This window comes from Apus apus, chromosome 2 (genome assembly GCF_020740795.1).
Source record: "Apus apus isolate bApuApu2 chromosome 2, bApuApu2.pri.cur, whole genome shotgun sequence".
Classification (NCBI taxonomy): domain Eukaryota; kingdom Metazoa; phylum Chordata; class Aves; order Apodiformes; family Apodidae; genus Apus; species Apus apus.
In genome coordinates, this window is record NC_067283.1 from 54,898,333 (window position 1) to 54,912,965 (window position 14,633).

At 43.7% G+C, this 14,633-nt stretch overlaps 1 protein-coding gene across 3 annotated transcripts in view; it reads right to left on the minus strand.

Annotated features, from left to right (window-relative positions):
• Positions 1-14,633, minus strand: part of EGFR (epidermal growth factor receptor) — a 165,405-nt gene that overhangs the window by 42,382 nt on the left and 108,390 nt on the right. For all 3 annotated transcript variants that reach the window (XM_051610272.1, XM_051610270.1, XM_051610273.1), the window contains exons 2-7: positions 8,263-8,414; positions 7,297-7,483; positions 6,455-6,589; positions 4,626-4,694; positions 1,769-1,887; positions 217-358 (exon numbers count right to left, since the gene is read on the minus strand). In XM_051610272.1, the coding sequence (XP_051466232.1) occupies positions 217-358; positions 1,769-1,887; positions 4,626-4,694; positions 6,455-6,589; positions 7,297-7,483; positions 8,263-8,414 (804 nt within the window). The remainder of the gene's footprint in view (positions 1-216; positions 359-1,768; positions 1,888-4,625; positions 4,695-6,454; positions 6,590-7,296; positions 7,484-8,262; positions 8,415-14,633) is intronic.

A 14,633-nucleotide genomic window follows, 5' to 3' on the forward strand; every position in this document is an offset into this window, starting at 1 on the left:
AAGAGGGAAGGTGATGGATGCAGACAGTTTGAAGTGCCTGGCATCTTTACCAGCTATTGTCTCATTTTTCTCACTTGTTTCCAGTTCCCACAGAAGCTGACGAGAACAAGAAAGTGCTCTGGCACTTGGCCATAATACAGAAGGATGACAGAAGTCCCTTCCCACCTCCCTTCAACCCCCCATCTCCTTTGTGGCTGCGACATGAAATGAACTTACGTGGACATTCCCTCACACAAGTGGCTCCAAAGCTGTATTTTCCATCGGGGTTGACATCCATCTGATAGGTGGTGGGGTTATACAGGACCAACGGGGGACAAGTGTCCTTGCAGGTGGCATCATCCCGAAACTTGCGACATGCCTATCATTGAACAACAGCACCCATTAAAATACCTTCTCCTTCTCCTTAAAAAGCAACACTAGTTTCACATTAGTTCTTTAATAACACTGTAATGGTCCTCTTTCCTGCTTAGCTCTAATGGAAACCCCAAGCACCCACAGGGATGGTCCCTTGTGCTTTGAAGGTGAAAGGTTGCTTCAGGTTGGGCAATTGAGTTTAATATTTGGAAAACAAGAGAGAACGTGAGGTTTTCTTGTTCTGAGCAAGAAATCTTACACCCTGATGGAGAGCTGCTGGGATTCACGTGGGAACAGGAGCAAATCTGCATGCCTTAGACAGAAGAATTTTCCCTACAAGCAGTAACCAGATCAAGACAAATGGTACTTTCCTTGGCTGCTTGTTCATAACCTAAATCAAATCAAGTCCTTTCCTGCCAATTACTGACACTTCTGGCTAAATACTAAACTGAGGCCATTATATTTGGCCGCAGGTAATGAACAGTTTAGCAAGCATTTAAGGACAAGTTGGTTCTTCCAACCTAGTTCTGCATAAAGTTAATAATCACACTATTTTCCCCTTTTTTCTTTCCTGGCTTTCCAGATGAGGCAGGATAACTGTCTTCTCTTTGAGCTAGTAAGGGAATCGTAGCCACACAATTTATAAGGTGACCAGGAATACAAATAACAGCAACAAAACCCCCAGCCCAGACAGTTTATGTGGCAATTACTCAAGTGTCACTTATATCAGAATGAAGTGTACTGCAAACATAGGAAGAGTTAAGAACACAGTGTGGACCACCCCCCTGAAACTATTGTAGAAAAGCAATGGGATGTTGTTTCCTAAAAAGAAATAAATACATTTGCTCCTTCCCCCTCCATTGCCCCAGGGTCCCACAAAGACAAAGTTTTTGCTGCAAGAATAAAAGGTTTCTACCTTGATATTCTGTCTGAAGTTCAATGAAATACAAAGAGAGTGAATTCCCATCATACTTAATTCGCCTTACAAGTTCTTGCTCTGGTAAACTAAATTATTAGCATTATGAAGCACGTGGCAAAGCTGTGCTGGCACAGCACTGCATCATGGTGGTAGCTGAGGACCTGGGGACCTGTCTACATGGGTTGCCCTCCAGCAAACACTTCACCACTCTGCAAGAGCTCACTGGGCTCTCAAAGGCACTACAGTCTGTTTGGTACATGTTAGGAAGCTCCACCTGCACAGGTAGTAAAAGACCAGCTAAGGGTGCTGTGAAGTTCATCTCCCCTCCCACTGACCACCCGGGCAGGGAAGCCCTGGGACACCCTCCAGGTCAGCATGTCTCAGAGGCCTTCTCAAGACAAAAAGAAGGCTAGAGGACATGCAGCTGAAAGCCTGCCTGGCCGTGCCCAGGGCTTCCAGCAGTTCTGGTAGGTGGGGGTGTGTAGGCATGGTTACCAGGCAGTCGCTCTCGCGAGGCCCCGTGCACCCCGCAGCGCACTGGTTGTGGCAGCAGTCGCTGGGCACCTTTCCCCTGCACCGGCCGGAGCACTGCTGGGCACAGATGACTTTCGTTACTGGAAGACACAAGGAAAAAAACCCAAAAACATCAGGAATGTGGAATGTGTAAGCTGTGCTTGCTGCCATGAAATCAAGAAATAGGGAGAAAAGGTCTGGCATGGGATCTGTGCTAGATTTTCCCCACGGATGCATATTCTGTCCTCTTGTAAGTCCATAGCTCAGGAGGGGTGAGAGCTTGTGTGGGTGGTGTTGGGAACGAGTTGAGTTCAGCCCATAGTTATCTTGGCTCTCATGAGGTGCTAAGCCCTCTGGTCCCAGCCAGCAAGCCATGTCCTGCTTAGAAAGAACATCCAGATCCCTGTGGCATCAATGCCCAAACCAAGAAAAACTCTCTGGGGTCATTGCATCTTACAGCTGGGAAACCCAGCAGGGTCTGGCTCAGTTTTGTTGAGAAAATCTGCTACTATTAGTGCTAGTTTTGGGAAAAACAACATAACAGGACAACTGCCAGGACTCTGTACTATAACGAGAAACTGTACATCATTGGTGGGGTGTCAAGATCCCTTCTATACACTAAAAATATTTCTGAAATTTGTGGAGAGGGGGGAGACCAACTCAGCAAATTGATTTCATATGCATGTTGTATTACTTTTCTTTAGGCTTTAATTCCTTGGCCAAATTTTATCTTCATGACTCAGCTCCCACAGGTTTTGCACTAGTGCAACAACCCAGAGGAAGAACTGGCCCTGATTCAGCTTTTTGCAGGGAAGTAAAAACTGCCTGCAATGTTTTATTGAGAATCAGGAAATTGTCTCAATTTGAATATCAAAGCAGAGAAAACGATAATCAGAACTATTAAAAAAAAAAAAACAGAAATGAATGGCTAGCATGTGCTTGCACCAGAGTCCCAAAATGGGATTGTTTGCTCTCTCCAAAAAAAAATTACTGATCCACAGACCCTGGCATTAGATATCAGAGAAACCTGATGGCTACTCTGCTGCATTACAGCACCCTCAGCATTTTGGCTGTGCACTACAGAAACAGTTACCAGCTTTGCAGTTGGCACAAATGAGTTACAATATCATCAGGAATTCCTCTAAGTCTGAAACAGATGGTTGTTAATTAACAGAAAATTATTGGAAAATGTAGCCCACTACTGGGTATGTAACAGTGGTATTTAAAAAATAATAGTTTGTATCTTTTTCCATTACACACTTTTGTATCCAAACTGTATTATTTCATTTTCCTTGTAGGTCTCTAAGCAAGGTATTATATTTTCAAGGAAACAAATTATTTCCACAATACACATTAGCTTCTCTGATAGCAACTCCTCCGTTCAACTAGAAACAGGGGAAGAAAAGGCACACTGTTCTACCCAAAGAGCATTTTTAAATATTATTTTTTTTTTTTCATAAGCATCAGCAGGGGAGTAAAACAGCTCATCACTTTGATAGCTATGACTAGAGCTTCCTGCTGGAAACATGTATCACGGCCAATGTTTCTGTTTGTTGAAGGAGAAAGATAGGCATCACCTCAAACTTTCCCACATAAGGAAACATGGGACACGTTTTCAGCTGGCCAGATTCTCAAATGCCCCAACAGGATAGCTGGAGCCTGCAAACGCTTTCGTTTTATGCTCTCCTAGTCACCGTCCCAAAGCCAGCAAGAGTTTGTAAACCCTGGCAACTTGCAGGGCTGAGACCTGAGGTTTTGCAAGCCCGTGGGACAGCTGGGTGGCCTCAGCTGCTGGGACTGACCTGGGGAAGGGCTTTGTGCTCACAGCCACTGTCCACCTCAAGAGCAGTTCAAGGCATAAGCCAAACGGCAGAGCTGATTGAAAAGAACCCTAAACCTTCTAGTAAATGAAGAGAGAGAAGCTGTATGTTCCTTTTTCTTTAAGGTCTAGAAGCCATACAGATTTGGCCTGATACTTGCAAGCAAGAAACTTAGGTTTAGGCAATTATTTGCAATGGAAAACCGGGGATAGGGTGTTGATGTCATTTTTGCTGTATCTAGACCAGAAGCCTTTCCACTGAACTTTACACAAAACCAGCAGAAAAGAAGAATCAGACTTCATTTCCGTCCTTTTTACAGAAAAAAGGAAATGATGAAGTAACAAACCAAACTGAGATTGGCTTCCTTCTCAGCCTTTACTTACTGGAGAAATAAAGCCTTGCAAAATGTCAAGCACTTCTAAACAGATGTTTCTGTTCATCTTTTATCACCAGGCAAGCACCCTACCTGCAAAGTTTTACAGTGAAGGGCAGGCAACAAAACGAAACAACCTCATCATGCCAAATACATCCATTTACAAATTAAAAAAATGGCTCTGCAGGAAACAGCAGGAACGCAAACATTTCACCACGCAGCTACTGCACACTCTCTTATATGGTAAAATAACTTAAAAGAATAAATGTTCTCAAGGGCAGATGGGAGAAAGTTGTGGGCGATAGACTAAAGCTTTCAACGTGGGAGACAGCTGCAGTCTTTTCTCCCTGGAGGAACAGCACATCTGCAGGGAAACCCAGGCCCAAGTCAAACTACGCTGAGGTTTCCCCTCCAGAAATGGAGCTACTCAGGGGGAGTGGGCACAGCTGTCCTTCCCACAACTGTACTTTTCCAGAGTGGGAAGCAGGCCACCTACCTCCATGCTTCAGGGAGCCCCAGCAAGGCAGGAGACAGAGAAGGACAAGTGTGAAACGTGTCACTAATTAGTGCTTGACAGGTTAGCTTCTCAGTGGCTAGAAATTTAGTATGTCACACAAGATATTTTTTAACTAATCTACAGGCTTACATGTCTGACAGTTCTGTTCACCAGGGCCCCAGCAGTAGTCTTCTGTGCAGTTTGGATGGCATTTGGGACCTAAAACACAAGCAAAGAGTATTATATTCTATAAACATGGACAACAATATCACTTGAGCAGCAGTAAACAAAGATTTTCATCTTTCCTTCTTGATAAATCAAGGAAAGAAGCACCTATATACCAGTGCTGAAAAATTTGAGAGCTCATCCTTAATTTCTTATCCTTTCTTGATCTCTACGTGCAGCTCTCCACACCTCTGAGCAAGTGAGTGCAACACCCAGCCAGTCTGGCTTATGAAAGAGGCATATTTTTCCCGGGAACAGGAATCTCAGCTACTGCCCGGCTAGCCCTTCTGCTGGAGTTTGCATGCAATGGCAAGTCACTGCCAGCTTTGCAGCCAGGCATGTGCCAGCTGCTTGCTACAGGCCACATGTAAATCTGTGTTTCTGAACACTGCGGTTCCAAAAAGAAAACAAACCCAACTGGATTCGCAGGCAACTGCCAGCTACTCTGACCACAAAGCAATTTGACTTGTCTGCTTTGCACCCTCCTCCCACCCTCTGACAAAAAAACTCCTCAGTGTAGGACTACACAGCAGATGGACAGTCGATGGAGTGGTGGCAGGACGGGTGGACACCCTGCCTGACCTTGAAGGTTCAGAGCTGGGTTCTTTCCCATCCCTTCCTCCTTACTCTTTTCTTTTTCTTTCTTTCTCTTAATGACAAGCAAAGTCCCAGAGAAACAACTTGCTTTAGACTACAGACTCGTTATTAAACCCATAAATGGCTGTCTAAGCAGATTAATCTGGAACTCATCACATTTAAGAGGCATTTCCTTCTAGTGTTAAAATTTCTGCTAACACCACGTGATTCTCCCTCCCCTCCACTGCCCATCACATAGCTGAACAAACGCCAACACTCGTCCAAGAGTTAACTGATTTGGTGCAGGACCAAACAACTTCATTTCAAAAAAGAAATAAAAAAAAGCTGAAAAGTTCAAGGTTAGCATTTCTGTGGCCTTTAGAGCCAAACTCCTGTGCTGAACTGTATAGTTCACAGCTCCTTGATTATGCTACAGCTCCACAGAAAAGTGTGTCAACACAGAAGTTGGCTATTAGCTCTCAGGCAATTACGTAACTGGAGGAAGATAAAGAAAATATGTTTTTCCGCCAATTTTTAGTGCCAGAAATGAAATGCTCAGAAAGGAAAACAAACTCTCCTTTTCCATGAAATTACTGGGGATTTTACAAGGCATTTGTAAGGCTTCAGAATTAGCTTGAAGCCATTCTGAGTATATGCTACACAAACTTTGAAATACACGCTCAACTCCCTGCTGATCTAAAGCATGGGATCTATCTGCCTGTTCATCATTCATTCTGGAAGGATAATCTGTGCTGCCCAAAACACCAGTTTTATGGCATCCAGCTTGGGCCTTAGCATCAAAAGGGCTTTAAGTCTTACAGTAACTCCATGAAGCTACCCACCCGTATGGCTTTTCTAGAGTAAAGCCTTATGTTGTAAACAGAAGATAGCTGGAAAGCAATGAGTACATGAGCTTTGAAGAACACATGCGTAGGGTACTGTCTGAAACCAAGAGAAGCTTTCCCAAGAACTCCACACTGTGCGGTGATCTAACCACCATGAAAAATAAATCTTAGGCCAGTGGTGAAGAAATGAAAGGACTTCCCTTGGAACAAGGCTTGGTGGCCCTGCATGCAGGAATTGGTGGACCTGAAACCTACTGCATGAAAGATGGGATGTTCATTCTTCTCTCTGAAATGGGGGGCAGCGCATAGCATTTTTAGTAAGCTAATACTCACAAGAAGACAAGTTGCTTGCAAATTCAAGCACTGTGAGAGGTTTCTTGTTTGTGTCAATGATGTCATTCCAGAGAACAGTGTCCATGTTGCACAGTTTGGGGTTGTTGCTGATTTTAACACCTCCATTGAGAATTTCTGCCATGGAAGGAAAAAAATAGGTAAGTGAAGCAAACTTGCCAAGTCTTCTCTCTCTGACCTAAAGAAAGGGAAATAAAACATGTACTTCTTTGCCTCAATCACACTACCCTGATGGAAAAGGATAATCTGCAAGGCACCAGCAACCCTGCTGGTGCAACTAACACCAGGCTCAGACTGATGGGTTCGCTGCAGCTGGATGCCACTAAAGTGCCATTACATGTGGCTTTCTGCCTGGTACCACCTACAGAGGCCACTGCAGTCAGCAGAGATGGCACTGCTGGTGTGCACAGCCAGAGACCATCAGCCAGATACCATGTAAGACCCCAACTCACATATCACCAGCTCCCACTGGAATTTAACAGAAAATACTGACATGTATGAGCTGGGACCAAGTAATACAAAATTATTAATGGGTACTTCTTTGCCACTTTGAAGGACACAAATACATCTCACCATGCTGATGATGGTTTGGATTTTCTGGATCTTTCTGCAATGGGAAATTACGAACTTTCTTCATCGTTTGAACAGGACTGCCTAGCAGGAAAGCAATTAGGAAACCAGGAAACTACCTTGAGATACATTAAAAAAAGCAGGATTTGATGATACATGATTTCAAGAGGAGATCTTCAATTGGATCTTGACACCAATAAACTAATAGTGGAAGTCTGCATTACAGGTACTTCCACCTCTTGCCCTCATCTCACCTGATAGCCGTTTCATGGGCAGCTCTCGAAGTCCCTGGGTTTTATTCATGTGGTAATTGGATAAAACTGCCAGGGCATAAGAGTTGTCATACAGCACATTGCCTCGGATGATCTGGAGATTTTCTAGAGGAATGACATCCACCATGTTAAGTGCAATGAGCACGTAGCCTGCCACCTCCTGTATTGTCTGAAAGAACAAGAAACAAGGGGCTTAATCCATTGCATTCTTCTACTCTCAACAGTTGCTTTCCTCCTCTCACCCCCTTAGTCCACCATCTTTCAATTTTGAGGAACAATAAACCACCGAGTCTCATTAAAAAATAAATAAACCTAAGAACAAGAAGAGACTATGTGGAAAACTGCAGTCAAAGCAGGTATAAACTGACCCTTACAGCAGGTACTGTAGTTTAACTCCTGCCTTGTACTATGGAATATGTGCAGTTCCATCTCCTACAAAGATTACCATAAATGAAAAACCCTCAGGCTACCACTTAGGATATCTTCCTATTCTATTAAGACTACCAGTGAATTTTCAAGTGACCTGTTATGTTCCTGGGAACACTGAACTCCATGGTGAAGCTGTGCTTGGGAAAGAAAAATGGCAATACTATCATATTGTAACCCATATATCTGGACCATTATCTTCTCTGATGTTCTTGCTTCTTGCTACAATGAAATGTGTTTTTTTTCCCTTTTCTTTGTTCCCTGAGAAGAAAAGCTCACACAAGATTACTCCTCTCAGCCCAGAGAACTGACCTCCCAGAGGCGACACACTGGAACAGGTTGCCCAAGGACGCTGTGGACACCCCATTGCTAGAAGTGTTCAAGGCCAGGTAGAATGGGACTTTGAGCTACTTGGTCTAGTGGAAGGTGTCCCTGCCCATGCAGGGGGTTGGAATTAGGTGATCTTTAAGGTCCCTTCCAACCCAAAACCTAGAGAAGGTCACACTGGCCAAGAATGCTAACCTTCAGGAAAGAGAGGTCACGATTGTGCTCGACGTATGTGATCTCCAGGTTGCTGAGTACCACCTCACAGTTGTTGTACATCCTCTGCAGGCTGGTGAAATGGTCTTCCACATGTCCCAGTTGGGTCAGCTTGTTATTTGTCCCTTGACAAACTGTGGAGGAAAGAAGAAAGCTCCATGAAGGAAACAAAGAACAAGTATAGGGTAAAAACTTGTTGCCCACCTGTCCTTACAAGCACCACAGTATGTGAAGCATCAGCACAGATTTGTAAGAAACCAGAACATCATCTTGCATGACCCTAAAGGCAATAGGATAGGGTGCGTGGAACATTTCCCAGGCACAGAGATCTACCAGAATGAAGAGCTGGAATAACCCTCCACTCTCTGTTACGTAAAAAACTCCAAGATAAGACTTTTTACATGAATATCACTAAGTTTTCTGTATCACAAACAGGAGATGGCATTGATACGGTGCCATCAAACACTATTGATAGCGGTATGCTGCCAGGTACCTCCAAAGGTGATTTCTCTGAGGAACTACTTCCAATACTTTGAGAGGCACTGGGTCTCCTTGTAAGCTCAGGGGGAGGGACCCGGGGTTTCCTGCAGGATCCCTCAAGCTACAGCCCAGGTCTTAAGAGCAAACTGAATCACCAGGGTTCACATATCTCTTGGCACTCTGACATATTCAGATTTCCTGATATGTTCAACTTTGGCACACACATCCACCTAAGCCTGCTTTGCTGGTGTGGAAGGATGCGGTACTACACGGTGCACCACTGAGATTACAAACACTTATAACAGCATGATGAAAAAATTAGTCACCACCTGAAATTTGTTACTCTGCTTTACCAAACCTAGAGGAACTGACAAAAGTCATCGCCACCACATCATTTGCAATGAAAGAGCAAAATGCAAATTTCTTTAAAGAAAAAAACACCAGACACAAGCCCCAGAAACTCTGTACTCATCCAGCCATTCCCTGGGCTATCCATACACAGCTAAAATTAAAACATCTCTGAGTTATGCTACTATAGAGGGATGGGGAACAATACAGAAGGCAACGTGGTAAAATACTTCACAACACTTTCCAGGCAGAAAGCTTCAGGCCAGCTTTGCTCTTCAGTGGGAGCCAAAGGAGGTTGTCACCTCATCATGGCTATAAGGCAACCCCAGACTGATTACATGACTTTCCACAACACGCTGCAAGAATTGCATGCTCTTAACTTCAAGAAAACACTAAACGGCACAATAATTTTGTAGAGCCATAATTCCTAGGAGCACCAGTCACAAACTGTAACACCATGGTGGGGGGTGCTGTAAAGCTAATAACAAAGACTCTTGACAGAGCTGGAAATAAGTTTTGGAGCTAGTAAGATAAGACAACACCTATTGAAGATTTACAGAACAAATAATGGTTTATTAGTAGGAAAAATAACTTAATAAGCAGTGATAAAAACACACTTATCTATCATCAAAAGCATTTGCTTAACATGTGTTACTTCTCAAACCAGTGAACACCATTAAGGAGGTACGGTGATAACAGATTAAATACTCTTCCTCCATGTTTAAAGCAAGGCTATTCACTCACATTCCTCAGTTATTTCTCATTATACTTCTAGATAAACACCATGGTGTTTGGGATCAGAGTAGAGACTGCTTGTAAATGGAGACAGCTTAACAGGGCCTGTGATTACATCATCAAGCAGCTTGTTACTACGTGAGCCCCAAGTGTAGAAAATTACCCTTTTGACATTTGCCTTGAATTTCTGCAAGTGACTAGACATTTCTAAGCAGGATTTTCTGTTCCAGTTTCAAGCTTAACTGTGTCAATGTGTCCACGCTTAAAATCTGTATTTGCTTTCTTCTGGCTCAAGTATAAGGACCACAGCTTATCAGCCAGACTCACAGGAGTGGTGTTATTCTGTGGAGGGGTCGCATTTTGATGGCAAAGTTAGAAATATTGTCATATGCTGGTCTGCCTGGTAAAATGTGCTGCTGTCAGGGATGGGGGTGAAGAGGCTTTCAACTCATTGGAAGTCAAAGAGTCTTCCCAGACATTTTAGCAATGTTTTCCTCCAACCAAGGAAAAAGCCAGTAATAAAGGATATTCAGATGGTTCAAAACCTCAGCTTGGATGCTCAGTTTAGGCATCTCACCAATCTGTAGAACAGTGTGATTTTGCAATGTCCTCAGTACAATGCAGGAGCAGCTTAGACTGCACACAAAACCGAAGATATGTAACTCAGCCTACTCAGGTCTTCAGGCTCCACAAATGGCCTGATGTTCTTGCTGCATTGCCAGCATTAACAGTAAAGATCTGCCCTGGTACTCAAGACAAGCCCTACACAAAAGCTGCAGTGTTTATGCTACGTCTGAACTGAAGGACAAGTGGAAGAGGAGCCTTCTTTGTTGCATCCTCCTGGCCACCTGTGCCCATGATCAATCCTGCACAGCTTGGCAGCAGTTGGATTGTAAAACAGTGCAGTCCAGCTCACTGAAACAAGCCCTAGGAGAAACTGCACATGTTTGAATGTGCTTCCCTTGAGATCACACAAGTGCTGGAACTCTAAACTTGGCTCAGCCATCTTGAGAGAAGCACAGACTTTTTCACTGCTTACTAGGTCAAGGCCAATGAAGAAGGCAGAGGGTATGGCTACTGCTGTGCTTCTCCCTCTCTCATGGGGGCTGCTCAGTGAACCATGCCAAAGAGTTCATCCAAGCTACAAATAATGCAGAACAATAAATAAATAAATGGACAGAGGGTATTTTTAGCTCAGGAAAGCTCACTGATTTGGTTCACCATGATGCCCCATGAACTGCTGCACTGGAAACAGCTCCAAGCACAGCAAGGAGGCAGGAGCAAGTAGTCAAGATAAGGAGCTTGCCAGATTGGGAAGCTGCAGAGGTAAACCTAGACATGGTGAGTTCTGAAGAGGCTTGAGGTTAGTCCTCTAGTACCTACTTTCTTCATCTGTTCTGTGAGGAGAGAGCACTTTGATGGCTCTCTACCAAAGGTGTCTTAAGTTACATGGAAACCCACTCATTCCCTCCATCAGGCTCATCCTACTCCCTTGGATTTTCAGCAAGCAGAAGATACTGGTGAGGTGTTAGTTAAGACCCAAAAAGCAAAAGAAAGTGGGTTGCTTCTGTGAAGGTCTCAACAGTACATGGCTACCCTCAGTCAGACCACCCTATAGTAGCTTTTCCCCTCATGCACAATATTTTGTTTGCTCAAAGAGATACAAGGCCAAATCCTTGTTTGCTGCAAAGAGATCTAAGTACATCCAAAAAGTGAACTTCATCACAGCAGTGTTTACCAAATGAGAACCTGGGTCAGCAGCAGTATGTGCTGAGCAAATAAACCCCAAAGCAAACACAACAAGCTAAACCCCTGCAAGCAGTATTACTGAACTCAGGGGAAAAGTTGCTGAATAATTTTCCAACTAGAACATTTGGAAAGAAAAGAAAATGGCCTGCTTGCATCTGATGAATAATACCATTCCTGCAATTTCTTTGCTTATGAAAACTGTGTTCAGAAAAAATACATGCTATAATTATCTGTGTATAATTCTACAGTGTGAATGTGATTCTGGCCAGAGGCAGAAGCACAGACAACACGCCGCTCGCCTTGCTCCACAGAGTTTTAAGTGGGGTGTGTATGCTTCAGTGGATGGATTATATTTTGCTTTAACCTCTATTGAGCCTGAACTCTTAGCCCTTTAAAGGACAGATTTTGATGGCACATACATTTATTACATCCTTCCATTTCAATGTGTAGCAAAGCCAGCACTATCCAGGCTTAGGAGTCAGTGGTGCATATGGACACTTAAGTGGTACTGCTGGGGGCTGTGGTAGTATGTACCACATCATGTATGTCCCATCTGGACAAGTACACATGGCTGCAGCACAGCTTAGCTATAAAGGAGAGTAAAAAAACCAAAACCTAGAGAAGTTTCCTGATGAAAATCCAGGGTGAGAGTGTCCCTGACCAGTAGAAAAACTGAGGTCAAGAACTGAACTTCAGGGCACAGGCTGATCCCTAAAAGATGAAAGCTTTGCTCTTATCTGTGATGTTAATATATTAAAAATACAGTCAGTCTGGGAAGTTTTGACAGAGAGAGGATGTCCCAAGAGGCCATGATTGGCAGCAGCACGAAGAGCATGGCTGCGTTCTGGGAGAGGCGGGCTCTCCTGCCCCAGCCTGGGTGACCCACTGAACCCCCAGAACCACAGCCACAACCCCTGCCACATGGAGCCCACCCAAACAGTCTGCAGGGCAGCACCATGGGATACCACTGCAAAGCATTTTGTTTCTATATGTTATTGCTCTTAGCACACAAGCTGCACTTCCAACATGCCAAAGTAATGTTGATCTTGAATCAGTTACAGTATTACCTCAAGAGACAGCCTAAATAAAGACAGATATTGCTGAAATGAGCCCAAATGTCAGGTGTTGTGTAAGACAGCAGTGATGAAAGAAGACAGAGGGACACTGTGCTGACAGATGCATACTCCCTGAATTTTAGTGCCTATGGAAGGTGCAGGGTTGGATGCCCTGGATACTAAAATCCTCGCTCTGTCCCTGGACATGCTTACTCCCCTTCTCTGCTTCAAACTGGCCCTAAAAGTGTACTTCTAGGTGATGTAATGGGTTCACCCTCTGCAACCCACTGCTCCTTGACCTTTTTTCTTTTTCCCTGCACAGCCCAAAGAAGTGGAGTAAAAGTAAAGCATTTCCTAAATGTTCTTTTCCTTGAGTGATGGTAGGGAGACAGAATGCATCCATCCAGCAGTAGTGCTGAGTCTGTTCTCCTAAATCTGTACAGGCTCAGATTGAACAAAGTGGTCTTTGCAGTAATTACCCTGATATGAGTGAGATCTGTTTTCATCTTTTCCCCAGAAAATCTGATTACTGGAGTCCCAACCCTGTCATGCATATTTGTCCCAGACTTGAGAAAAACCCTGGAGAATGCTTTGAAACCAAATCATCACTGATCCCCAAAGCATCAGCTGTTTCTGTCCATGCTTAGCCTATGTTAGTCTCCCTGCAGCTCTGACAGACACATCAAAATAATAACTTGTAAAGGAGATTTCAGAGACATGCAAGTCCATTTCCATGCTTCATATATCACTTACAACTCTGTATACCCTGGCATAATATATTTATATACTTTTTCCTGTAAGTTTTCCAGCCATTATTGACAGTAAAGCAGAACTTGTAGACAAGGGATATTTCTTTAATCTGCCAGCACATTTAAAAATATTCCTCTCTCCTCACTCATTGGCAGTAAGTTCATTTCTGATTATTTTTTTTAGGTATTTCATGGAAGAGCAGTACCTTCCCAAGCAATTGGATCAGATACAGTGCTGCCTCTGAAGGCCAGGGGGGATAATGGCACTCAAGTGTGCTACTGTCAGTGCTGCCCACAACCAAGCCACCTTCATCAGAGTGTGGGGAAAAAACTTTCAAATAAAATGGAATAATTTTCTAAGAAATACTACTTGGCATAGGTCTTTGTGGGCAATCACACCATCCCAAAGCCATGCCCCTCACACTGGGGATCCCAGCCACAGCCTGCACCTCCACATTCCTCCCTGGGAGAAAAACTGCTTCCCCCTTATGAGAACTGCCACTGACCTTCACCTAATGGGGCTCAGAAATTAAATTGAGATCCCTGTGTCATTCAAGCACACATCTGCACATCAGTGCAGTTCCTGTATATCAGGTATTTTTTTTAACTGATCAAAGCCTTCCCTTACAACAATCAAACAGACCAACAGAACCTAGAAGGAAAACCAGAATAGTGCAGCTAGGACTGTTTAAATGATTAAGATAATGGCATTTAAGCTTACAAGGAAGTACAAGAGCAGACAGGACATTTGTCATCATGACTAGCCTAATTTCTGATAGAAAGAGAAAGAACCATGCAATGATTTCCCTGAAGGAAACAGGGTATGAAATGTCAGAAGCTGGAAAAAGAAAGAGACAATTCCTTCTACGTGATTAACCACTTAAACAGAAACATTTCACACATTAACCAGTTCCTCAACACTAGAGTGTGTTTTACACACTGAATAAGAACTTCAAGAGGGAGGAAAGTCCACATGATACAAGAAGAAAACCAAATCTGCTGCCATGTGCAGTGAGAAGTTATATAAAAGAAATGAAAAGCCAGGAAAGAGGTGAGTACAAACAGTACTCTGACACAGGCAGGTCTTCTCCCTTGAGAACAGTGAGACCAGTGATAGGACAAGAGGAAATGGCCTCAAGTTGCACCAGGGGAGGTACAGGCTGGATATTAGAAAAAAATTTCTTCACTCAAAGAGTGGTGAGGCATTGGAACAGGCTGCCGAGGGAGGTGGTGGAGG